General features: G+C 44.0%; 1 protein-coding gene across 13 annotated transcripts in view; it reads left to right on the top strand.

The window, feature by feature from the left end:
* Window positions 1-19,894: 19,894 nt before the first annotated feature.
* The window catches only part of MEIS2 (Meis homeobox 2), a 212,074-nt gene continuing 206,673 nt past the window's right edge, over window positions 19,895-25,295 (top strand). For 2 of the 13 annotated variants that reach the window (XM_038009816.2, XM_038009814.2), the window contains exons 1-3: window positions 20,636-21,754; window positions 23,000-23,232; window positions 24,769-24,910. In XM_038009816.2, the coding sequence (XP_037865744.1) occupies window positions 21,743-21,754; window positions 23,000-23,232; window positions 24,769-24,910 (387 nt within the window). In that variant the 5' untranslated portion in view covers window positions 20,636-21,742. Of the gene's footprint in view, window positions 20,313-20,635; window positions 21,755-21,787; window positions 22,309-22,336; window positions 23,233-24,768; window positions 24,911-25,295 lie in introns of those variants that run through there. The other 11 variants (XM_008017108.3, XM_008017107.3, XM_038009817.2 and 8 more) reach the window with 8 other exon arrangements.

The following is a 25,295-nucleotide window of genomic DNA, read 5'->3' as shown; positions in this document are numbered from 1 at the left end:
AAAATCTAGAACCACATCAGTAAATTTTTTCAGATTCCTACCTCAATGTTAGTGGTACCTTAAAAATTATTTTTAATGGCTTAATTTTTCTATCTCTAAAGTGAAAATAATTATATTGGTCATATATTTCTAAATGCTGCTACCAGTACCAAAAAGAGCATATATTTCAAATGGCATAAAACACATACTTTTCATGAATCCAAACTCTGTCAGTCTTACTCATATATGTGAATTTCATAAATCATAGTCACTAAATAATCTCTCACACACACAGAAACACAGAGTAAAAAACAATAATAACTGGTATTTAGAAATCAAGTGATTCAAAGTAAAAATTCTGACTTCCTCACAGTCGATGGGTATCTCTAACTTAAAAGTTTTTGTTTAATTCACAGTTGAAATTGGATCCTTAAAGAGATTTCATTAGACTTCATTTTCAGAAATATTTCAAAATTAGCTGCAAATCAATCATAAGTGAAAAAACATCTAGAATCCCTGGGATTATTGATCAACAGGAAAGGGGCAAATGAGATTGTATCCAAGTATCCTTTCCATGACATCTTCTCTCTTCTAGTATTTGTTAGGGCCACCTAAGGATTCAACTTAGGAAGTGTGGGGGGAAAAAAAACACACACAGCAGAATCTAATTTAAATTTATTGCCTACAGTATGCAACAAGTTTAAAAACTTCAGTGACACTGTCTGGGCACGGTGGCTCACGCCTGGAATCCCAGCACTTTGGGAAGCCAAGGTGGGTGGATTACTTGAGCTCAGGAGTCTGAGACCAATTAATTGAATATTAATTATTCAATTAAATAAATTGAAACTGTAGTAAGAATCTTTTTTTGTAAAAGAAGGTCAATATTATTTTAAAAGTCAACTTTACCTAATTTTTAAGAAACATAATTTCAATCACACATTAAATTATCTAGAGAATAAAAATCAATGTTACCAATATTAGGCAAAGAAGATTTTTTTTTTTAATTTAAAGAAAAAAGAAAAATGACTGTTCATTATCTCACATCAATAGAAATTTAAATATCTTAAGCAGATATTATTAACCTAAACCTGGCTGTGTAGTATAATAAACTTCAGTGTAGCCAAAACCACAAGAACAGTTTAATATTAAAAAGACTATAAATAAAGTAACTCACAGTAACAGAGTAAAGGAGAAAAAAAAAATTATTACACATAGAAAAAGCATTTAACAAAACTTAACACTAAATGTTTTAAGTTCTTGGTGAACTAGGCATGGGGGGCAAACAGCTTCCTTAATCTGATACAGATTATCATCAATTAACTGCAGTAAATAACTTTCTTAATGGAGAAAGGCTATAAATGACAATTTCAAATTAATAATAAGATAAGGATGTCCACTATTTAGGAATGCTTTGGTTCAATATTGTCCTGGAGATCTGGTCCCAGATAGAGCAAAAAGACCACACCCTACTCCCAAAAAAAGAAAGAGAAAAAAAGGAGGGGGCGGGGAAAGAAGAAAGAAAGGAGAAATGAAAAGGAGGGCCGGGCACAGTGGCTCAAACCTGTAATCTCAGCACTTTGGGAGGCCGGGGTAGGTGGATCGCTTGAGCTCAGAAGTTCCAGACCAGCCTGGACAATATGGTGAAACCTCAGCTCTACAAAAAATAAACAAATTAGTTGGACATGGTGGCATGCACCTGTAGTCCCAGCTACTCAGGATGATGAGGTGGGAGGATTACTTGAGCCCACGAGGTCGAGACTAGAGTGAGTAGAAATTGTGCCACTGCACTCCAGTCTCAGTGACACAGCAAGAGTCTGTCTCAAAACAAAAATAAATTAAAAAAAAAAAAAAGTAAAAAGAAAGAAATAAAGTAACAGGAGAAATAAATAAATAAAACTGTCATTTTCTGTAGACTATATTATTATCTAATACCTACATTGAAGGCCCAAAGAATTTGTAGATAAATTAATATATGAGACAGGCAGGCTGAAGATACTTGGAAAGCAATGGAGTTAGTGGAATTGGTACACTGGTTATCCATACAGTGAAATAAAAGGGATTCTTACCTCACTTCTACACACAAAATTGAATTCCCTGTTGGTAAAGAGTTAAGTATAAAAGAAAAGACAATCAAATTTGTTAATAAATTTTATGGAACATTTTTTAAGTTTAGAATGCAAAATAATTTTTATACAAGACACAAAAAGCATAAGTCATAAAAGAAAATATTGATAAATTAAATTACAATAAAATTTAAACTCCCATGTATTAAAACACATCAAATAAAATTAAAAGCCACAAATTGGAATAAGATATTTGCAATATGGAATTCATAAAATAATTTAGAAACTCAATATAAAAATGGGAGAAATATATAATAAACAGGTATTTCACAAAAGAGGAAATATAAATAAAGAAAAAGCACATAAGATGCTCAGCCTTATTAGTGATTTAGAAAATACACGTTAAAAGCCACACTGAGATACCTTTTTACGCTCACCAGATTGGCGTGGCAAAAAGAAAAAGAAGTCAAACATTACCAAGTGTTAAGAGAAAGGGTTGTAGATCAACAAGATGTCTTCTGTACTACTAGCAAGAGTGTAAGTCAGTGCAATCACTCCGGAAAATAATTCACATTATCTTGGAAAGTTGAGCATTTGAATGCCAAAAAATTGGAAAATGTACTCTTATATTGATACTCTAAATCTAGAAAAATCTTTGTACAGGAGCATTAAGAAATACATACCAGAATGCTTATTGCAGAACTCTTTTTAGTAACAACAAAAATGACAACAACCCAGGAGGTAAAGACAAATAAATCGTATTATAATTACAGGATGGAAAATCAAGCAGACATTTAAAAGAAAAATAATGAATTATCACAAAACACACAAAAAATGAATCTTAAAAATGCAACATTGAATGAAAAAAGGAACCCAGAAAAAGTGCCTTGAGTGTAATGCTATTTTTACAAAAAAACAAGATGAAGCAATATATTGTTTAGGAATATGTATACATACAATACAAATATAGATGTATATATAGAGAAAGGTTAATATATTAATAATATACACAATATCATTTTATTACATATAATTTATATTAAGTACATATAGTTCAGGAATGCACACATAGAGAAACTATTAACAAAAAATTCAGGATGGTTATTACCCTAGGGGGGATAGCCAAAAAATGAAAAGGAAGGAACACATAAGTACAGGCAATGTTTCCCTGCTTAAATTTGGTGGCTAGTTTATAAACGTTTCTTTTATTATTAAGCATTGTAACATTTAAGTAGGTTATATATATGCTTTTGAATGTAACACATATTTTACGAAAAATAAAAGTAAGAAAATAATAAGTGATCTTTTTTTTAATCAGAGTAATGTTATGACTAAGAGGATGGGAAATAACAGATGGAAATAAAAGAAAATTAGAAAAAGTCCATATCGGGCCGGGCGCGGTGGCTCACGCCTGTAATCCCAGCACTTTGGGCGGCTGAGGCGGGCGGATCACGAGGTCCGGAGATCGAGACCATCCTGTCTAACACGGTGAAACCCCGTCTCTACTAAAAATACAAAAAATTAGCCAGGCTTGGTGGCGGCGCCTGTAGTCCCAGCTGCTCGGGAGGCTGAGGCAGGAGAATGGCCTGAACCCGGGAGGCGGAGCTTGCAGTGAGCTGAGATCGTACCACTGCACTCCAGCCTGGGCAACAGAGCAAGACTCCCATCTCAAAAAGAAAAAAGAAAAGAAAAGAAAAAGCTCATATCAGAAATCCTTTGTTTCAGTAGAGCAAGAAGAGAAGTCATCTGAGAACAAGAGGAATGAGAGTAATTAGGGGCTACTGAGTGTGTCGTAGAGAAAGGAAGAAAGGAGGAAAGGAAAGGAAAAGTATGGATAGAGAGAGGGACAGTGGGAGAGCAGGGGAGAAGAGAATGAGTTATTGTCAAAGAAATGAGTCTCCACAGAAAATGGATTGTTTCAGGAGGACAACTGAATTTAGAGCATAGGTGTGAACTGCACACACTCAGGACGTCTTCCCTCAAAAATGGATCAGCCAGAGGAACCAAAAATGACTGAGGATTAATATGGAGATTGTCATGACTATGTGTATATAGAAAGAGGTTGATATATTAATCATATATACAATATCACTGTATTACATATAATTTATATTAAATATATATAGTTCAGGAATGCACACATAGCAAACCTATTAACCAAAATTCAGAATTATAGTTACCCTAGGGGAAGAAAGCCAAAAAATGAAAAGGAAGGAACTTTCGTCATGACAAAAAGTTCAAAAGTGAGAGAGGCCTTGGTATGCACACTTAAATATGTTCACATCCTCTGGTCTATTTTCAGGGATCCATTCTAAGAAAATCATCCTGAGTTCGGAAAAACTTTCATACCCAAAGATGCTCATTACAGAATTACATATAAAAATGAAAACTATGTATAAATAAACTTAGCACCCAGTAACAGTGGAATAAAAAAGTAAACCATTTTACTTAATTGATGGCATTTATTTAAATAGAGTCAAAAGGAATTTGAATACTTAAGTAGGATGCAAATTGTATGCCAAGTACAATTACAACTACATACAACAAATTATGCAGAGAAAAAAATACACAAAATACACTAAAATTTTGGCAGCAATTGTGTTTGGATACTTTGCTCATTGGTTATTTTTTCCTTTTATCTTTTCTGCATTGCTACATTGTCTTTAGTAAATATGTACTATTTTTAAAACAGGAAAGCAAACTAAAAGATACGTTTATTAATTGTATTAGTTTACAGTTTAATACATGTATTAAACTGGGTTGAAGATCAAGAAAATCAGGATATGGGCCAGGCGCGGTGGTTCACGCCTGTAATCCCAGCACTTTGGGAGGCCGAGGCGGGTGGATCACGAGGTTAGGAGATCGAGACCATCCTGGCTAACATGGTGAAACCCCATCTCTACTAAAAAATACAAAAAAAAAAAACTAGCCAGGCGTGGTGGCGGGCACCTGTAGTCCCAGCTACTCGGGAGGCTGAGGCAGGAGGATGGCGTGAACCCAGGAGGCGGAACTTGCAGTGAGCCGAGATCGCACCACTGCACTCCAGCCTGGGTGACAGAGCGAGACTCTGTCTCAAAAAAAAAAAAAAAAAAAAAATTAGCCGGGCGTAGTGGCGGGCACCTGTAGTCCCAGCTACTCAGGAGGCTGAGGCAGGAAAATGGTGTGAACCTGGGAGGTGGAGCTTGCAGTGAGCCTAGATCCTGCCACTGCATTCCAGCCTGGGTGACTGAGCAAGACTCCCTCTCAAAAAAAAAAAAAAAAAAAATCAGGATATGACTAATGAATTGGCAAAAAGTAATCAGGAACCCAGAAAACACAATAAGGGCCACAGGGAAGACAGAATCATTTATATTTAATAGAAGCTAATATAGTGGATTTTTTTTAAAAAAAGCAATCTCTACATTTGAGATGTTGAAAGTAATTTTCAGTTCCACATTGTAGCCATAGATGTGGGTGGCTAAAAATGGACATATATGTGTGCATGCACGCACACATACGCGCACACACACATACACAAAATGTGAGTGGGAATGGATTTTGGGATGTGAGGTAGACAAGAAAACAGTGGACCAAGTGGAGATGATCAGGGTAAGTGGACAAGAGCAACCTGAATTAGCCATGATAATATAACTTTATAGTTTGAACTTCAACAAAGATCCACAAATATTTAGCAGCATTCCCATGTTAAAGTAAATTATACTTAGGTCTCAATTAACATTGAGAGAGAAATAACCAATTTTGTAAAGACCGTGTAAAACAAATAACCAGTGCAAATTGTGTTCTATTTACTAGTATGTTCAATTGTATATGAATGTATCCTAGGTCCTAAAACAAATGGCCCTACTTTATGTTTCTTCTCCACAAATATATTCCGACTTATTTTTCAAACTGTATATCTATATCTCGAATAAGCCTGGTCCAACTCGTTATATAAATAAGACATAATTGGTAAAGTACATTAATGAAATCTCTGAAGATGGTATTTTTCAAGCGAGTCTCTGTATGATACCAACTTTATTCTACTTTTCATATCATACACTCTAGTCACCAGTGGAAAATTTATTTAAATGTTTCTGTTTCCACGTATTCCTCAGCCAACCTCCTACATAAAAAGTCATGCAATATTGTATGTGCTTTTTTGGTTTTATTACGAATGTAAATACTAATGAAAGCTAAACCTTAATTCATTAGTATCATTGATAATTTGGAAGAATATAGAAGGCTAAAATGTAATTGAATTGAAACACATGACTCTTGCTAAGACTTAGTTCTGACCTAAGAAAGCTTCTTCTACTCTCAGTTCCCCATACCCCACTCACTCTCTTTAAGGCTTTATTCATACCAAAATCTTTTTATACACCTGCCTCTGTTTTCCTCTAAAACCCAATTGAAGCTGAGAATATATTTAATTAATCTTTATATGTCAGCACTCATAAGAGCACCTAGAGAATATTGCAAGCTCAACAAATATCTATTTGAACGACTGAATGGATGTAGGAATTAGTGATTGAATGTTTTCTCCCAGTTATTAATTCTGTTACATTATAGAACATCTGTGGCTCAGGATTCAGTGTTCTGGTTCTATTATGAGTTCACAGCACAGTATTATATTTTAAAGATACTCAATCTACACTGCTAATACAAAAATCAGCCTTTATTTAAAAATTAATTTCAGTGTACCCTCTATAGTCTTAAAACATTATTATGCCTCCTGGTAAAACTTCCAATTAGATGTTTATAAATTTGTTTTTAACCTGTCAAGCATACATTGTGCCCCCTGTTACATACCCATTTTATTGTTAGTGAAATCACTGGATTCTAAATTGCAATGGCATTCTTTATTTCAGCAGTAATTTAGCAGGGACAAACCCAATGATACATGGAAAGATGCTTGTTACCTCCTACACCTCTGCCTCTAGCTCATCTAACCCTTTTTCCAACATCTATGAAAATAAGAGTTCTCTCCTTTCTCATCTGTTTTGCTCAACAAGATGCGGAGGGAAGAACAATGAACTTCAAGCAGGCAGTTCAGGGATTTGGTCCCAGGATTGTTACTACCTTCAGTTAATTAGACTTTGAATGCTTCTAACAGTTCTGGGTTTCCATTTTCTCCTATATAAAATGAAAGGGTTGCACAAGATGATAATTGTAAAAATAACTAAAAGCCCTATTTATTAAGCTTTTACTATATGCAAAGAACTGCACTATGTGCTTTACGTGCATTATCTCATTTAATTTTAATCCTCTAAACACGTTTATAAGGTGTATCAGTCAAGGTCCAGCAGGAAACAGATGGTACACATCAAATTGGGTAATTTGAGGAGAGCTTAATAAAGGAACTTTATTAAAAAGGTGTGAGCAGGGTGTTAGGAAACCACGAGGGACAGTGCAGTGCCCCAAGGCTAGTACTGGAGAAGGACATGGTTACCTAAATCCAGAAACAGAACTGTGGGAAGAGGACTGCTTGAGCTGTGGCTGGAATGCAACCAGCCCTCAGGGACCCTGGGAATCAGCATCCAGACCTAGCTCCACCCAATCTAGGCAAGCCCAAGAGGAAACAAGGGCCATTCTAAAACCATCTATACCAGCCTTTGGGGCAAAAATCAGGAGGAGGAAAGTAAATAGTGGACCTGAAGGGGCTAACAAATGTGTCCAGTAATATCAACTATTGTTATGCGGATTTTATGCATGAGGTTCCTGGGGTTTAGAAGGGTCAGGTGACTACTAAGAGTTCACAATCAGCACAGGCCGGATCTAGTATTCAGCCCCTTCCTGTCAGACTCCAGAGCCTGAGCTCCTGATGGCTTTTTAGACCTTGGAGTCCCTTTTTGGGCTTCTAGGGTTAAGAACAGCCTCAGAAGTGATCTGATTCAACCCTCTCCCTTAGAGATGTTTGAATAAGATGTCTCTCCATTTAGGACATGAGCCTTGCAGAGACCTCAGTCGCCTTTGAAAAGCTAGTGGTCTGTGTGCTCATTCTTCCTGTTCCAATACTGTGGCTTGTATCCTGACATGTAATTTTGATTTGTAACCCTGAACGAGACACTCGTAGAGACAAAGTTGTTAGGCAGTCAGAAGGAGAGAATAGCATTTTTTACTATTAAAATTTTTTCTTTCTTGTGACATTCTCTCCTCATTAAGCAAACTTAAGGAATTTTCCATTGACAAAGAGTTGTCTAGTGAATAGCTTTGCTTGGGGTCAGGGTGGGGAATAGGGAGGGCAGTCGATTGATGACTGGATTTTCCAATTTCACGTGCTGGAGTTAGAATACAGCCCAAGACTCTGTTAAATGTGTTCCAGTAGACTATGGAAGAAGTGAGCAGAATGCAAAAATGTTTAAATGCAGTGAAACTAAAAACTACTATTAAACATATTCTTCAGTATTCCTGTGAGGGTCCTTAAGATAAGAAAAGGAAAGGAAATTCTCATAGAGTGACTAGTCAGAGGTTGTTAATTACTCTTTGTGTGAGAATTAAATTTGCTGAAGAGGGATGACTGAAGTAATTATGTGAAGTCAAGGGGCCCATCCCCAATCTGTCTGCTCCTCTGTCAAATAGAGATAAAAAACCCACTCAGTACTCCTAGTAATGGGAAACTGTTCCTGTACAAGCACTTTTTGGCCTACAAACAGGTTGTAGTCTAAGATGGTCTGCAACTCAGTTGTTGGGAATATGAAGCAAATCTTCTGAAAGCCAGGGTGTTATAAACTGTGACTCAGGGCTGGACCAACCTTCGACACCCATTTAAATCTCGAATCGAATCTAAGAATCTAACTCAGTGTGAGTTGCAAAAGTACTTCCTGGTATGAAGAAAGAGGAAAATGACAATACTGAGAACTTAGTGCTCCTGTTCCAGGTCAGGTCCTGAACCTGGCATGTTCTCACTGCCTTTCACACTCTAGCACCTTCAGGCCCAACGCAAGAATGGAACCCGAAAGTTTTAGGCAAGTGCCATGATTTGCCATCTTCATTACCAACAGGATGTAGGAGGCTTTCATGGGTGTACAATGAGTAATGTGGCCCAGATATCCCTCACCTCGGACTCAAAGGCCCTTTTTGTTTGTTTGCTTTTTACACCAGAGTGAAGGATAAAAAGTGGAAGAGTTATATGTTTGTTTTTGATTAATTGGAAAACTTTCCAATTTTAGCAGAATGTCTGCCTACAAGTAGTGAGGATCTGTGAATGAAGAAAAGGAACCGTTTGATTACCTTTTTAAAGATTATCCCCATAGGCAAGGCAGGCCTGAGAGAGCACTCTCAGGAGAGAAAGTTAAGTTTGGGGTTCCCTTTTAACTAACTGGGCAATACAGTATTGAGAGATTGACTCTTCATAGGAAATCTTCAAAAACCTGGCTACAGAACTTCTTTTTTTGAGGAAATGATTTTCCTGCCATTGAACCCTAGCTAAGCAAGACTTTTGCGATTGCTTTAATCATCAGCGGCTTCAGTGTCTTGGTAGTGAGTGAAAACGGGATTAGGGTGGAATAAGGGGGAAAAGTTTCCAGTGACCCGTGGTGAACCAGTGTTGAGACCCCTCCCCTTTAAATAGGGCCTGCATGTGTAAAAGTCAATTTCTACTTTATGAGAGATTAGAACCAGAGAGCGGCTCATATTTAAACCCTGCAAAGATAAGGAACAGTGAGTTTACCCCAAATTAGCTTTCAAAATAGCTCTGATCTAGTAATTTGCCCAGTAATTTCCTCAGACTGGGGCAGTTCTGAAGAATTTAAAAAGGGGAGGAAGTGGTATCTGATAAACTTTAGGATAGCTGAATGTGGGGTGGAGGGGGGAGTGGAGGAAGAAGGTAAGAGAAGAGGAAGAAAGGTGGGGAAGAGACAGAGAGAGAGAGAGAGAGAGAGAGAGAGAGAGAGAGAGAGAGAGAGAGAGAGAGAGAAATCGAACTCCATCAGGTTGCCTTCATTTCCCCGCAGGATTTCACCCACTATGAGCGTCGGTTGTTGTTTTGTTTATGCAAAGTTAGTCGGTCTGAGACACAGGGAAAGTGCTGAGATCCATGCTGAAGAAGGCAACAATGATTTTTAAAATGTAAATGAAACCATGCACACACACACACACACACACACACGCGCACGCACGCACACACTGGGTCGGGGCAATCCCTGCCCGCAGACTTTGAAATGAAAACACGCCGAGGAGGGCGGGCTAGAGGGAGGCCGCGGCAGCAGCGGGGAGCGTTGTCGGTGACCGAAGGAGCTCTGGTGAATATCAGGTTCGGATTAGTGACAACTCAGAAGTCACGCCGGCGGTTGGGGGAGGGAAGTTTGCCAAGGTCTCAGAACTCGACGGAAGAGAGAGCGGCTTCCCTTGGCGCCGGGCGGAGCTGGGCGTACGCAGAGAGACCTCCGTCCTGGCCCAAGCCAGCTCCCCCCGCGCTCTCACACCCCGCCCTGAGATTGAGTTTGTCAGCGATCATAAAATGGGAATTGATTATTCCAGCCACCATTGATTAGGGAAGAATGCTTACTGCAGCAGCGGGGAAAAGGTTAAGAGGAAATTGACCTTCTTCCTAGGTGACATAAAGTCATTAGGTAAATGAGATATTCACACAGGAGTTTTAAAAGGTCACGCTCAATTTTTATTTGTAGCCTGAAGAGTCAACCTGGAGCTGGAGCTTAGGGCAGGGACCCCGCTCTTCTGGACAAGCGGACCGACTGGGAGACAACTCTCTTGCTGCGCTGGGCAGGGGCAAGGTGGGAGGTGGGTTATTATTGTCTAGGGAAGATCGCACTGGAATTGGTGGAGTCCCGGGTCCCCGAACTCTGCGCCTCCTGCCTGACCCGTGGGTGCGTCTCTGTGCCTGTGTCCCTCTGGGGCCCTGAGCTTCGCGCGGCGTCTCCTCCGTTCCGGTCACCCGTAAGCAAAGGGATGCCGCCGGGCAGAGGCAATTAAAAGCACTTATCCTACCATAGCCGGCCACGTATCACACAGAGGGAAAGTGTTTTGTTTTGTTTTGTTTTAAGGAGAGGGTGAGAGATATATTTATGCACATATTTATCCCTCTAATTATAGGAATTAATCCTCTTATGACTAAAAGGTAACGTGGAAGGACGTCTCTTTGATGTGGAAAAGCACCATTTGTGACTCACATTCAGACTGATTAAGGAATAATTGTTGTTAAATGCTTTACAAGAGAAGAGTGTTTAATTGAGGGGCATTCGTAATTTTACGGCTTAGTACGAAATTAAACGTAATTAAAAACTCAGAAATTCCAACTGATTTTCCAATTATTTTTATTGTCTGAGTTAATTATTACACAAGGGTATCACTTTGCCCTAAAGGCATTTTTTAAAAAAGCAACCATACCTTTTCCAAATATTCGCAGGGAAGGGACTCAAAGCTTTCTCCAGGTATAAGCCTGGTAAAGCACCTTCCTTCTTCACTCCCCTCTCCTTCGGTCCCCCGCGCGCCCCTCCTTCGCCTCCGGTAATTAAGCGTTTCAGCCACTCTCCCCTCTCTCTGAGTTCCTGTAACACCTTGGGATGTGAGAAAGTGATGGCAGTTCTCTTCTGCAGATCATTACAGGAAAACTGGAAGTATCTGTAGAAGGCTGATGAATTTCTTGAAGTAACACTTCTCATATATGGTGGCGAGATGTTTTTTTAAAAAAGCTAAGTAAACACAGCTCTCTGGGGGCGATCCCTCGATGCCTCTGCCTTGGGGTGTGTGGCAGGAGGGAGGTAACACCCAAGTACCGACTGGAAGTTGTTTATAAACTCGCACATGAAGACGTAGAGATGCACGCTGGAAACTTTCTTTGGTTTGCACTTTTATTTATTTATTTATTTGAGAGAAGGATGGATATGAAAAAGCTTCTCAGATTATGAAATTTTTTTTAATGCTGGGATTGACGGCAAAAAGCCAAGCTATGTTTGTATGTGTAGCTTCTTTAAATGTCCAAATAGACTTATTTAAATACATCAAAAGGTTTACAGAAAGTGCCTCAGTGTTACGGAAATGAAAACACATCCTCACAGCTCGTGCAGAAGTGGCCCTGTCTTCCCTATCAGACTTGGATATCTTTCCTGTCAAACTCTGAAAAAAATAAATAAAAAACATAAAATTGGGGAGAATGTGGATTTGTAAGTTTCAATTCATCTGGACCAAGAGTATGGAGCAATGGAATGTTTGTGTTTCAGTAAGTCTTTAATTTCTCTGAGATTTTTAGGACACGGACTTCAGTGGATTCTAGCTTTCTATTCGCCTTTCCCCTCTACACCCCATAAAATAAATGATTGCCTCTGATCTGATGTGCCAGGTGAAAATGGGTAGAATTAAAACTGTCAATTCAGTTTCCAACTTGTGTCTTTCGCTTGAGTTCAAAAGCTTTTAAAGTTAAAACGTGCCGATCATTTATAAGTATTATTTCTTTTTCTACCATCGAGGCTTTTAAGTAAAAAGGAAGAAAAGGTGTTTATATTTCCAAATTCATTTTCCCTGAAAGATTTCAGTCTGCCAGGTAATTTGGTGATGGGCCCTGACGGTATGAGAATGTCTGTCTGGCGGAGCCTGGTTTACCCGATTGCGGCCAAGTACACTCAAGTCCGGTCTTTCCCTTTCTTTACTCCAATGGTATATTTGGAGCTGGGATGTGGATATTTAAATTCGAAGCTTTCTAAGTGCTTCAGTACTTTTGAAGAAGAGGTTAGAGTAGGCAGAGTTGGGGAGAAAGGAAGAAGGATCTCTTTGAAAGTTAGAGATGGTGAAAAAGACATGTAATCCGATGTGGAAAATTGAGTAAAAGAGCTAGTGCACACTTTAGCTTAGGCAAAGATTGCTGAATCCTTTGAAGAAACTGACATGGATTTTCCAGAGATGGGGTGGGTGTAGGGGGGGAATCCTAGGGTGGGCATTTTATGTAAATGAGCATATTTGAAATATAGTACAAATCCGGTATAGTAAAACTGACAGTTCTGACAGTATTGACAACATAAATATATGTTTGAACACTGCACTTTCAGACACTTAACCGATGAAGCAATAAAAAAAATTCAACTACAATATTTCAAATAATCGACATTGATGTTTTGATACATCATTTTTATACTCCAAATCGATCTATCACTCTGGGGCTGGTCAATTTTAAGTAAAAATGTGCTGCAATTATTTGTACCTTGGCTAATGATGATCTAATAACAGTCCCCAATTAATTACACCCGAATCGTGCTTTTTTCCTTCCGCATTGGAGGTGGGGGGCAGTTCTTGGAAAACAGAACCCACTATTGTGCCATCCTTCCCCTCCCTTGTATTCCATTTTTGCCACGGGTGGGGGTGGGACTTCAGATTTAGGAAGGGGTCTTTGTCTGCTTGATCATGGACGCCACAGGCTGGGGTCCCCTCACCAGAAATAGCCACCTTCTGGGTCTGTATTGGGAATACATTCCTCACTTTTACTTTGCAATGTCAAAACTAAATTTTAGAAAATTCAATCATAACTCTCCTTCAGGTCCCATGTCCTTTCCTCTGTTTCAAGGACTAGATGGAAGAGATTTGCTCAAAGATTGGAAATTTCTCTCGGGCTGTGTGTGTGTGTGCGTGTGTGTGTGTGTGTGAGAGAGAGAGAGAGAGACAGAGAGAGAGAGAGAGAGAGAGAGCGAGAGCGAGCTCGCGCCCACATGAGAATTTTAATAAAGTATGGATACAGCCCGGTCCAAATCTAAAGCACCTAGTCTGAGTCGAATCTCTCCCACAGTCCCATCGCCTCTGACCTCCCTACGCGGTGTTGATTGTTTACAGGCTACTGAAGGAAAAAAAAAAAAAGCTACAAATAAGAAAGACAATGACCTGCAAATTGCAGGAAAAGAGGGAGGAGACTGTTGGGTACTGCATCCCAGGCGTGCCTCCTCCCTCAGTCTGACTGTTGGCTTTCTCTCTTTGCCCTGTGAGTTTTCCAGTTCTTTCCCACTCCTCTCCAAATTTGGTGGAGGCGGGGGGAGGAGGAAAAGAGATAAAGCTGATTAAGTGAAGGAATAAACAATCCTGGACAGGCCTAGGATACAAACTCGAGCAGTCCATTGTGAAGTACGGATCGGGCGGAGGCGGTGGAGGACCGCTCGCACCCCTACACCGACTCCCTCTCGCAGGCTAGGCGCCGAGCCGTGCTGTTCCCCCCAGCCCCACACCGCCCCCATGAAGCCCACACCCTTCCTCAATCTCGCACTGAGACTCGGCCTTCTGATCTAAAACTGAGCTGGGCTCCACTAGCCCTCATTCCAGTGTCTGATTTCTTTCCTCCAAACTTCACGAATGCAGTTTTAAGCCCCTCCAAACCACCGCCAGCTGAGACGCTGGGACTTAAGCAGCACGCTAAGCAACTTTAAGGTGCGAATCAAAGGCAAAGGATGTGTGTGATCCGCGTTGGGTAAGCGGTAGGAGGGATCCGAAGAGAGAGCTCCGTCGCCAGAGCATCTCCCAGTTGCGAGGGTTACTAGCCTCTGGCCGGGGCTTTCCAAGCCGCCTGCGCTGGAAGTAGGGGTAGGAACTAGACAAGAGGCCGCAGGAGGACAGAAAAAAGAGAAAAACAATCGAGCGGAAGAGACGAAAGAAAAAGGAGAGAGGAAGAAAGAGAGGAAAGAAGAGAGCGCGGGAAGGAGGAAGAAACAGTGAGAGCAAGCGCACGCAGTGTTTGGAGCCCCGCCAGATAGCGCTAGAGGGCTATTTATTGAAATCCTTTCTGTGCGATGGTGAAGCAGCTAAAATTGGGAGAAATAAGAAAAGGGGAAAAAGCGAAAAAAGTTATAATAATTTTACTCCATTTTATTTAAAAAATAAATTGTGGGGTGCTTAAACGTTATTAATGGGAGGAGGCAGAGAAAAAATTATTATAGAAAGCTTAAGTGGGAAAAGGACCAAAGGACCAAAAACCACCACCAACACCACCACCACCACCACCACCACCACCAACAACAACAAAAGGAAACAAAAAAGTCCCCTTGCCTCTGTTGATCTCAGCTAGGAAGAGTGAGTAAAGTTAACAGGTAAGGAAGCCAGTGGAATTATTTCTAGGCCAACTTTGAGAGCTGCTGGCTACACTGCTGGGAAGGTCAAGAACAGTTCACAAGGATAAGCCGATGTATATGGAGAAGGGATGTTTTAAAAGTAATAGATGGCTGCAAGGGGTGGAGAAGGAGAGACAAACACGTTATTGGAAATGCCAAATAAAATATATATCAAAAATTCCAACTGTCAGCCAGCAGGTCTTGGGCAGAAGATAGCCCCTTCTGCCTTTGTCCCAGGGATGCTGGGCTCAGGGCTGTTTCTGCAGGGCTGAAATCAAACTCCTTGAATAACAATTTAGAAATACTCTGAGAAGCTTGGAGAAAATAACTAGACTACAAAAAAAAAAAAAAAAAAAAAAAAAAAATCACTATGTCATTCAGAACCCAAAGAGAAGTGCTGGGGATGGAAAGAGAAGAACTAGTAACAGAGGTGGAGTCCAGAGATAGAGATGGAGAGAGAATAACATATTTTTGATCACTTTTACTTGCTCAGTTCAGTAATGCAAGAAATAAAACTTCTTTCAAATGATACTTTACTTTTAAGTATTGACTTGGTTTTATCCTAAAATCCCTGGCATTTCACGTATCTAGTTTCTCTTTTTAAACCTGAATTTTCCTTTTACCTGAAGGAATTTTTGAAAATCAAAGTAATAATTCATGTCTTTTTTTCAAAACCAGTAAATAGAACTTCCCTCCCAGAATAAAAATTAACCTTACACAGTTTTTAAAGATCTGCTTAATCCAAAATATTCCAAATTAAAACATTAAATAAAGTTACAAATAAGATTAAGGTTGGATTTATTTGCTTCTGTAGCAAGACGTCAATTGTTCTAACTGTTGTAAGAAGACAAAAAGGATTTAAACCTGGCAATTTTAATACACAGATTAACACTTCGGACTTCACAGTTCTGAGGAATTTGAAGTTATCTGTGCTGAGAATCTATAACTTTCAAGAAAAAGAAAAAGAAACAGCTACACAAGTTCCTTAAGGGGTGTGGGCAAAGTCACCTAGAGTCTGGGTTCATAAATGCTTGGTTCAAATTAAACACTCCCCCGTAAAGCCAATGGCCTTCAAATTAAGGGACTATAGTGGAATTCAATTATTCCTTTTAAATCTTAAATGTTACCTATAATAGCATTCCATATTGGCTCAAAAAAGAAAAGGAAAAATAGAAAAGTAGCAGTTTTCAAAAGTCTTGGGGTTGCTTCAATAAGAAAGAGGTGATTAAAAACAGACTCTTAAATTTGAGAGGCCCAATTCCCCCTTCCATTGGTCCCCACCCACTTGGTCCCCTCCTTTTCACCTCTTTTTTATGCAGTACCCCCACCCCCACTCCAGAGCTAAGTAGCTGATTTGGGATTCTGAAGAAATAGGTTTCACCATCCATATTTGTTCTGGGGCACTTGTAAAATGCGATTTGTAGAGGGTCTTTAGCCTTCTGATTGTCTTTGAATTGTTTTTACTGAAACAGATCTTTTGCAGTTAATGAGTCCCCACGCAGCTGGACAGCTCCTCTCGGACACTGAGAACTCTAACCCCAAAATGACCCCAATTTGACACCGCAAGATGAAATTTTACCGCCTGTTAAAACCATTTCCAGCCTGGGCAGAAGGAGCTGACTGTTGACGGAGGTGTGTGCCACCTCCTGCGACCCCCATTTCGTGCCTGTTTCCCGGGCCTGCCCCACCTACTTTCCTTTCACCCCAAATGTGGGAGAGCAGATGAGCCTGGAAGCCTGGGTGGGAGTGCCAACGCTGACAATGGGGCATTAGCAAAATGCCACCAGGATGGAAATCAGAAAGTGCGGGTACTCTACTCCTTTGGAATCGCTTCTATTGGACTGGAAAATAGCGGATGGGGGAAACCAGGAAATTCTTAAATGTTAGATGAGCTTTTTTCAGCTCTATTAATAAAACACCAGCAAGTCGCTGATTAAAGGTAACAGTCCTTTGAATTCATCAGACTGACCAAGAACCAATACCTTGAATCGACTCCAACTTGATCTCCTCGTGTGTAATCCACTACACTAGGACTTCTATTTTAAACTAACAGTTTCATAAGTGACATGCAACTAGGTAAGATCTCTTTCGTTCAAAGAAATTCTGGGTTCTCCCCTGAGACAACTGGCAAATTTTTAAAAGACAGATTTCCTCCAGTAGGAATGCACTTTTAACACTCTCACACTTTTTAAACTAAAAGTCGTTGAAGTTAAATATGATTTTTTGACAATATCTTAAAATGTCATACTTCTCTCTCCCTCCTACACCTAACCATATTGTCCCTGTTGTTTGCTTTAATGTATTCAATAAAATGCAAAAGAAGTTAAGAATATGAAAAAGAGAGAGAGAAAGGCGTTAAGGTTAAAAATGCCTTCTGCATCTGATGAAGACACATGAAAAGAAAGTTTAAACTTTTCTTTTTTTGTAAAACCCAAGATTATCACCGGATAATCAACTCATTATTAGCTTACGATTGTTTGAAAATGTAGAAATCTGCCGGTGTGATGGCTCATGCCTGTAATTCGAGCACTTTGAGAGGCCGAGGCGGGTGGAACATGAGGTCAAGAGTTCGAGACCAGCCTGGCCAACATGGTGAAACCCGTCTCTACTAAAGACACAAAAAATTAGCCAGGCGTGGTGATGCGCGCCTGTGATCCCAGCTACTCAAGAGGCTGAGGCAGGAGAATCGCTTGAACCCGGGAGGCGGAGGTTGCAGTGAGCCGAGATCGCGCCACTGCTCTCCAGCCTGGGCGACACGGCGAGATTCCGTCTCAGAAAAAAAAAGAAAAAGAAAAAGAAAATAAAGAAAGAAAAAATATAGAAATCATCAATCTGTCTGAATTGTTTTTACTCACACTGCCAGGGAAGGAACGTTTTTCTAGAAATGCGACTTAAGTTTTTCTAAATGAAAGCTATAGAGATGCTAACTCACTTTACAGCATCACTGTAAAAACAGAAAAAGAAACAGAAGGTAGCAATGTTGAATGTTTAAACCCTGCAAAGCAAAAGTTCCACGTGAAGTTGATCTTTACAAAAAAGGTTTATCAAGGACACTGAGGAGTCTCCTTTAAAAAGAAACGTAACTGGCACTTATTGAACAAAACATTTGAAACAACAATAATCCTATTGGCGACGATAAACTTAAATTCCTAAATTGAATTTAAGAATAATGAGAAGAGTAAAAACAGTACAAACTTCTCAGCCAGCGGCGCTGCACCGGGAACTTGGACCCACCAACGTCAACAGCTTTGCAAAGTCGAAAACGCTCCGCGGCGAGAGCAGACTGTGGTTTTTTCCCCTCCCCACCCCGCCGCCCTCTCAAACCTCCCGGTCCCGGCTAAACTGAATTCGCCTAACTGTCGATTGAAATAAAAATTCTGGAGACCAACTTTTTCTTTTCTCTTTCAACTTCTTTTCTTTTTTACTCACCTTCTCTTAAATGTCGACGAGCAACTCAGCAACAAATAAGAAGGATACTTTTAATCTTGGAGTTCTTCTAGGAAAAAAAAAGAGTACGTGGAGGAAGTACCCTCCCCCCAACCTTCAGATTTCCTACCCGTCGGCTCTAGCAGGCTTGAAGCCGGGCAAAAAGAGTGGCTGAAAACCGGGGCTACACTCTCCTCCCTGAAGCTCCGTGAGTCCAGCCGTCCCTGCTCGGGCCACTGGGCAGAAACCTCGCGGCCCGCAGCCCCTCTCCCTGGCGTCGCGCTATCCGCGCCTCTGCCAGCCCCTTCGCACTATCTTTCTTTATATGTGAGGGCCGATTTCCCGCAGACATCATTGTTATGATGGCTCATTTAATCAAACTGTTTAATTGCTCTGGTAATCACTATCATCATCACAGGTGCTCAATCATTCATCATTTTTGGAGGGCTTTATTGACCTCCGGAGTTCATTCCTCAGCCCTATTAAAACGAGGCCAAATTTCTCCGACTCCGCTTGGAGTCTCTGCAGTCTGCAATCTTAGCCTAGTTTCTGTTGCTCGAAAGCTTACAGTGAAGCAGGGAAAATGGAAAGGGGGCCAAAAAAAAGAGTCCTCCCACCCGCCCTCCTCCCCGCTCTTTCTCTCTCTCTCTCTCTCACACACACACACACCACACACACGCACACACAGTACTTTATTCTCACTAATCAACCTCCCCCACCCCACCCTCCCTCCGCGGGAAAGTCGAATAGACGCGGCGCGCGGAAGACACTCTACTCTCCACTTCCCAGAATGGGTTCAAAGTTGGGGAGGGATGCGGCTGTGGGAGAACAACAGTCCGCTTTCCACTCTCTGGGCCAGGGACTCGGAGGGCGAGAGCGAGAAGTTGGGGAGAGGGTGCGCTTCCAGCGCCTGTCCCGGCCGGGCCGCGCCACAAGGGGCCGAGGCGCGGCGGGGGCTGCTAGGCTGCGCCACTCGCGCGGGGTGACCGTGGCTCCGCCCCCAACTCCGGGCTCGTAGTGATTGACGCGCGGCCGCCGGGAAACCAGCGGCGCAGAGGTGAAGCCTGGTGCAGCTTGGGCCAGGGAGGACCAGGCACCGGCAACAACTAGTTTCCACCCAAACGGTGTGGGGTAGTTCCTTTCCTTTCCTTTTCCTTTTTGGAAAAGTTCTTTCGGAGCTGGCCCCATCTTCCTGACCCCGCGAAATCGCCCCTGTGTAATTAACACAGCCATTAGCAGGCGTTACCGCGGCCCGCCGCTGCGCCTCGGGCGACCACAACAAAGCTGGGCTGTGAGCGCCGGCCACTCCTCCTCGCCCGGCAACTTCTTTCTCCCCCTCTTTCCCTCCTGTGCTTCCCAGCTCTGAGTAAGATCCACTTTGGAGACGCACACTCGTGCGCGCACACACACACACACACGCCCTTGGTTACATCGGACCCAAATGACTCTCTTCACTTCCTCCCTCCCGATTCCGCCGCGGCCCCCAAAGACTCTCCGGGTGGCCCCTTGTCCGCACCGCTGGGAGGGAGTGTGCTCTGAGTTAAGCTGGTCTCTTCTGTTCCTGGAAAAAAATGAGTATTGACAAGGTTGCTGGATCTGCGCAGAAAAGAAAGTGCCACTTAATAAAAAATTTAGCCCTGCAATGGTACGGTCTGCAGAGCTTGCTGCCCTTGGACGTTAGCAGGAAGCCTTCAGGGTGCTGTAATCGGCGGGCAGAGGAGAGGGAGGCCGCGGAATTAAAAGGAACAAAAGCTAGAGCGCCAAGCCAAACGTCTCCGACAAGACCCAGTTAGGCAGGAGCCGGGAGTGATGGGAAAATGAACTAGAAGTAAGTTTTTGAAAAAAAAAAAAAAAATGAAAAGATCTGAGGCGGTACCGTACTTTCCCTGTGGTTTTCTGCAGTTTTCCTTTGCGCTCTCCCTGTCCTCTTCTCTCTCTCCCCCTCTCCCTCTCTCCCTGTTCGCGCGCGCGCACAACACACACGCGCACGCACACACACACACTCTCTCACACACACACACTCTCCCCTTCCTCCCCCCCGCCGTCCCCCATCCCCGTGGAGGAGCAGGCTCGCTGATTTGCTCGGGTCCGCCCGGCTCGAGCCTCCCCTCCCCCTCCCGCCCCCCGCCTCCCCCGCCCCCCCAGCCGGGGCTGTCCGATCGCACTCGTTGCATATCAGAGGCTCCGCGCGGCGCGCTCCTCCTCGCTCCCGCTCCCCACTCCCGGGATGTGTCTCCGCCGTACGACGGGCTATGGCCACCACGACTTCCGGGTTCCGTCATTTCGTTCTCCCGCCGCCGACCCGCGCCGCCAAACTGAGGCTCTTCAATAAGCCAGGCAGCAGCCAACCTGCCAACACCTACTGACACTCACTCATCTCCCAGAGAGAGAAAGAGAGCGAGAGAGAGCGAGCGCGAGAGAGCGAGCGCGAGTGAGAGCGAGCGAGCGAGCGAGAAAGAGAGAGAGGGAGAGACAAAATACCTACCAGGAAAGGGGGGGAGGAAGTCCAATTTTTGCAAACTATTCATTTTTTTTTCTTGATTTTTCTCACTGCTTTCTTTGAACAATACTTTAAAGAGAGAGGATCGTATTATAGATACCGCGGGGGCAAAGCTAAAAAAGGGGGGAGGGGGGAGGAAAAAAATTGAAGAAGCAGAAACCCCTCGCGGAGTTTTACTGGAAGAAAAAAACGGGTCTGAAAGATTCCTCCTCTTCATCATCATCAACCATCATTCATTCACTACCTTGACATTCCGGGCTTTGATTGACAGCTGGAGTGGCAAAAAGCCATGAAACACGACAGTTCGGTTACATGTGGGCTGCTGACGGGCCGCTCGTAACCTTCAGTTCGGGGGCTTGACAATTTTTTTCTTCTTTTTCTTCTTTTTCTTTTCTTTCTTTTTTTTTTTTTTTTTCCAACTGAGGGGAAGAGAAGAGAAAGAGGGGGAAAGGAGGACCGAAGAGGAGGAGGAGGGGAGGGGGGGAGGAGGAGGTGGAGGAGGAGGAGGAAGATCAGGAGGAGGAGGAAGAAGAGGAAAAAAGAGAAAAAGAAGAAATATCACAGAAAAAAAAAAAAAAAAACTCTTCGTTGTCTTGCCTGGGCTTTTTTCCCCCCTAAAAAATAACATATTGGAGAATTGGGAGAAGTCTCTTTGGTTTGGAAAAAAAAAAAAGGAATCTTCAGCCTAGATCACTTTCTTATCCGGACTGGGATATTAAATATACGACACATCCAGGAGTTTATTGGAGCGCAGACTGATGGCGCAAAGGGTAGGTTTAAATCTCCAACACTTACCTAGATATAAATCCTCTCCTAAGAGGGGCCTGTCCCGATGCCTCCTCTCCCTTCAACGCTTCTGCTGCTGCTCGCTGCTTGATGATGGCGGCCAGTATTTTAAAAAATAGCAAAATTATTCATCGGCTTCTTTCCCCCCCGTGCCTCTGCGTGTGTGCGAGTGTGTGTGCGTGCGTGTGTGCGTGTCTGGGCGCGCGTGTTCCAGCGCTGTGCGAGCGGGCGGGCGGCGAGTGCGTGTGAGTGGTGTGTGTGTGTGCGTGTGCAATCGTTACACGCTTTCGCCTCGCTCCAGCTTTTACCCCAGCAGCGCGATTCCCCCGGTTCTGCTGCTGCCGCTGCTGCGCCGCTGCCGCCGCTGCTCGCGCGGCTCGGGGCGGGCACGGGCTGCGTAGGAGCCGCCGCCGGGGCCGCCGCTGGGGCCGCGCTGCCGCAGCCGCTGCGCCGCCGCCTAGACTACTAGCCTGGGCTGCTTGTTTTGTCTCTGAAATTGACAAGGACGCAGGGAATCCGCTGCTAAATAATGTTTCTGGTAACTTTCACGTTATTCCCCCTCCCACCCTCCGCTCCCTGCCCCCGGGGAGGCACTGGCCCTAGTCTTTCCTCGTCCTCGGCGTTCTCGTGCTGATTATTAGCGTTTTTCTTCTCTTTATTTTGTTTCATTTCGCCTTTTGATTTATTGGATCCTCGGAGGAGGCGAAGGGGGGTTAGGGGTGGGATCCGGGGTTTCCTCCTCACACTAACTCCACTTCTCCCTCCGTTGGCTCGCTACGGTTCTGTTGCCTCCGGCGGGAGCGGGGCCTCCCGGCGCCCCCTCAAATCCCCGGCCTCGCCGCCTCCTCTTCCTTCTCTAAACGTTGCTCTTGGTTCATGCTTTTTCATTTTTAAATTTAATAACATTTTTTCCTCACAACTTTTAACTTCGTTGTTTTGGCTGGTTTGGTTTCTGTGTGCTCAACTTGTGCTCGGTACTTTTCTCCTTTCTGACTTTGTTTTTATTTTTATTCTCTCTCTCCTCTCTGTCTTTCTCTCTCTCTCACTCTCCCTCCCTCCTCCTCCTCTCCTCTCTCTTACCTCTCTCCCTCCCTCTCTCCTCTCTCTCATCTTTATCCCTTCCCCTCTTTTCTGTTCACCCTCTTCTCTCTGCTCTTTTTCCCTTTCCACCCCCCTCCTCTGTTCTCCCTCACCTCCTGCGCCCCCTCCCTCTTCCCGGGTTCTGACAGTACGATGAGCTACCCCATTACGGCGGGATGGACGGAGTAGGGGTTCCCGCTTCCATGTACGGAGACCCTCACGCGCCACGGCCGATCCCCCCGGTTCACCACCTGAACCACGGGCCGCCGCTCCACGCCACACAGCACTACGGCGCACACGCCCCGCACCCCAATGTCATGCCGGCCAGCATGGGATCCGCTGTCAACGACGCCTTGAAGCGGGACAAGGACGCGATCTATGGGTAAACCGACCCCCCGGACCCAGCTTACTGTGTGTGAGTGTGAGTGAGTGTGTGTTTGTCTCTGTGGGGGTGGGAGGGTGGACCACTAAGTGGGGAGTTATTTCTGCATGGTGGGGGGCGGGCGCCGCTTGCCTTGGGAAAGGACCGTGGAGGGGGCCTGCTCTTCTGCCCCTGGAGTCAAAGACCCGAAGAACTAGCCTCCTTCACTCCCACAGCCCGGCCACTCCGGACGCCACAGCCTGGAGTGACTGAGTCCCCAGAATCCTGCCGGGGCCTTCTCCCCGAGGACAGGATTCCTGGCTGAAGGACGCGGGGCTGCTCGTTTCAGTCTCCCTAACAGAGGCCTTGACGAAGGAGAAAGTTTCCTGCCGATGAGGAGCAACTTGGGGTTTTTTTTAGTTATTTTTTTCTTCTGTTTCCTATTGAGGGTCTGGGAGTCACTAAAAGCAGCTTGAGCTGGGATCAGGGCTGCTTCTGTCGGCCAGGAAGTCCTAATCACCCACTTCTTAATTCTCTGTAAATAAAGGGGGCAGACCTTGAAGTGCAGCGAGGTGGAAGGGACTGTTGCCTGCTTGGAGCCGCTCTTAGGGGGAGTAAGGAAGATGGCTGGAAATTATTTTATATTCTGAGAGCACTTGGCGAGGGGTGGGATGCAGGATCCTAACGTGTACCACACGGGCTCTTCCGGCTGAGGGTAGGTGGGAAAAGCGACGGGATGCCGAGGGGAGGGGACAGTGGGTAAACAGCAACTGAGCCCCAAGCCAGAGGCCGCAAGCATCCCGAAGTGTGGCTAAGCCGCCCGGAGGAACACAAAGGGCATACGCGCACGCATACTTACAAGTTTTACAACGCGATTTATTTATTTTTGTCTCCTGTAACACTGGGAGAAATGTGGTCTTTGGAAGGAAGCTCTACAGCGTGTAACCTTCCTATTATTTCGGCCCCCACACTGGGGCTTTAGTAGAAGTGGAGCAAATAAGTTTATAAGGCAAGGGGGTGGAGAGATTAGAAGAGCATTCTCTTGCATTTAGGAAATGTCACTCCCGTGTGTCTGTAGGTGAAGCCTTCGGCCTCGTCTGAAATGCCCATTAAAATGCAGAGTTAAAACTATTTTTTAAAAAATTTCAAACAGTGTTCCTTTCTTGGGAGATCAGAGCTGGGTCTCAGGGGTTGGTTCGGCGGCCTCCGTAGTGTGGGGAGTGGATCAGAATCGACTCAGGGCTCCAGACTGCCTGAGCGTCTCCGATGTTTTATTACGTTCCAACTGAGGCTGTTTTTATGTGTTGGGCTGCAGTGGTCGAGGGCTTCTCTGGCCAGATCTGAGGGACTTCTGAGCTGCGGGAGAGGGCCAGGCCCTTTTCCCTTTCTGTTTCTGGCTTAGGCTCGGCTGATGGAGGAAGGGTTGTAAAGTGTGTTGCGTGCCTGTTGTATTAAAGAAGGACTCCACACCCTCCAAACTTGTTGATTACAGTTCTTGCTCCTTCCCCTCTGCACCCCGTCTCTGTGTGTGTGTCTCTGCGTGGCGCTGCCCGTTAGGCACCCGTTGTTTCCTCTGTTAGCTCTGGTCTTTGAGAAGTGCGAGCTGGCGACCTGCACTCCCCGAGAACCTGGAGTGGCCGGCGGAGACGTCTGCTCCTCCGACTCCTTCAACGAGGACATCGCGGTCTTCGCCAAGCAGGTCCAGCCTTCTTGATCCACTCATCTTCGGGCAGTCCCTCACTACCCCTCCCCTTTCCTCGGAGCTTTACTTGAAAGGAGGAAAGGCCAGGGACACCCGATCTGTTCTTCTGGCCCAGTCCGCTCTCTATGCCTCCTCCCCATCCCTGAGCCTGGGGGCGAATTGGAAGTGGAGATAAATATGGGTGTTTGTTTTCCCCCCCAGCAGGAATACGGGGTCTCGACCCTCGAATTAAAGTTGACCTGCTCCTAATCTGGGGCTTGGCCTTTTTCCCCGCCTCCAGCTACTTGAACAAGAATTGGGGAGAGGGGCTGTGAGGGACCCGGTAGTGCCCGGGAGGCAAGGAAGCTGGGCGCCTCTCCGAGCGGTCCCAGGCAGCAGTGGA

Source organism: Chlorocebus sabaeus, chromosome 26 (assembly GCF_047675955.1).
Source record: "Chlorocebus sabaeus isolate Y175 chromosome 26, mChlSab1.0.hap1, whole genome shotgun sequence".
Classification (NCBI taxonomy): domain Eukaryota; kingdom Metazoa; phylum Chordata; class Mammalia; order Primates; family Cercopithecidae; genus Chlorocebus; species Chlorocebus sabaeus.
This window is presented reverse-complemented; position numbering and strand designations above follow the sequence as displayed.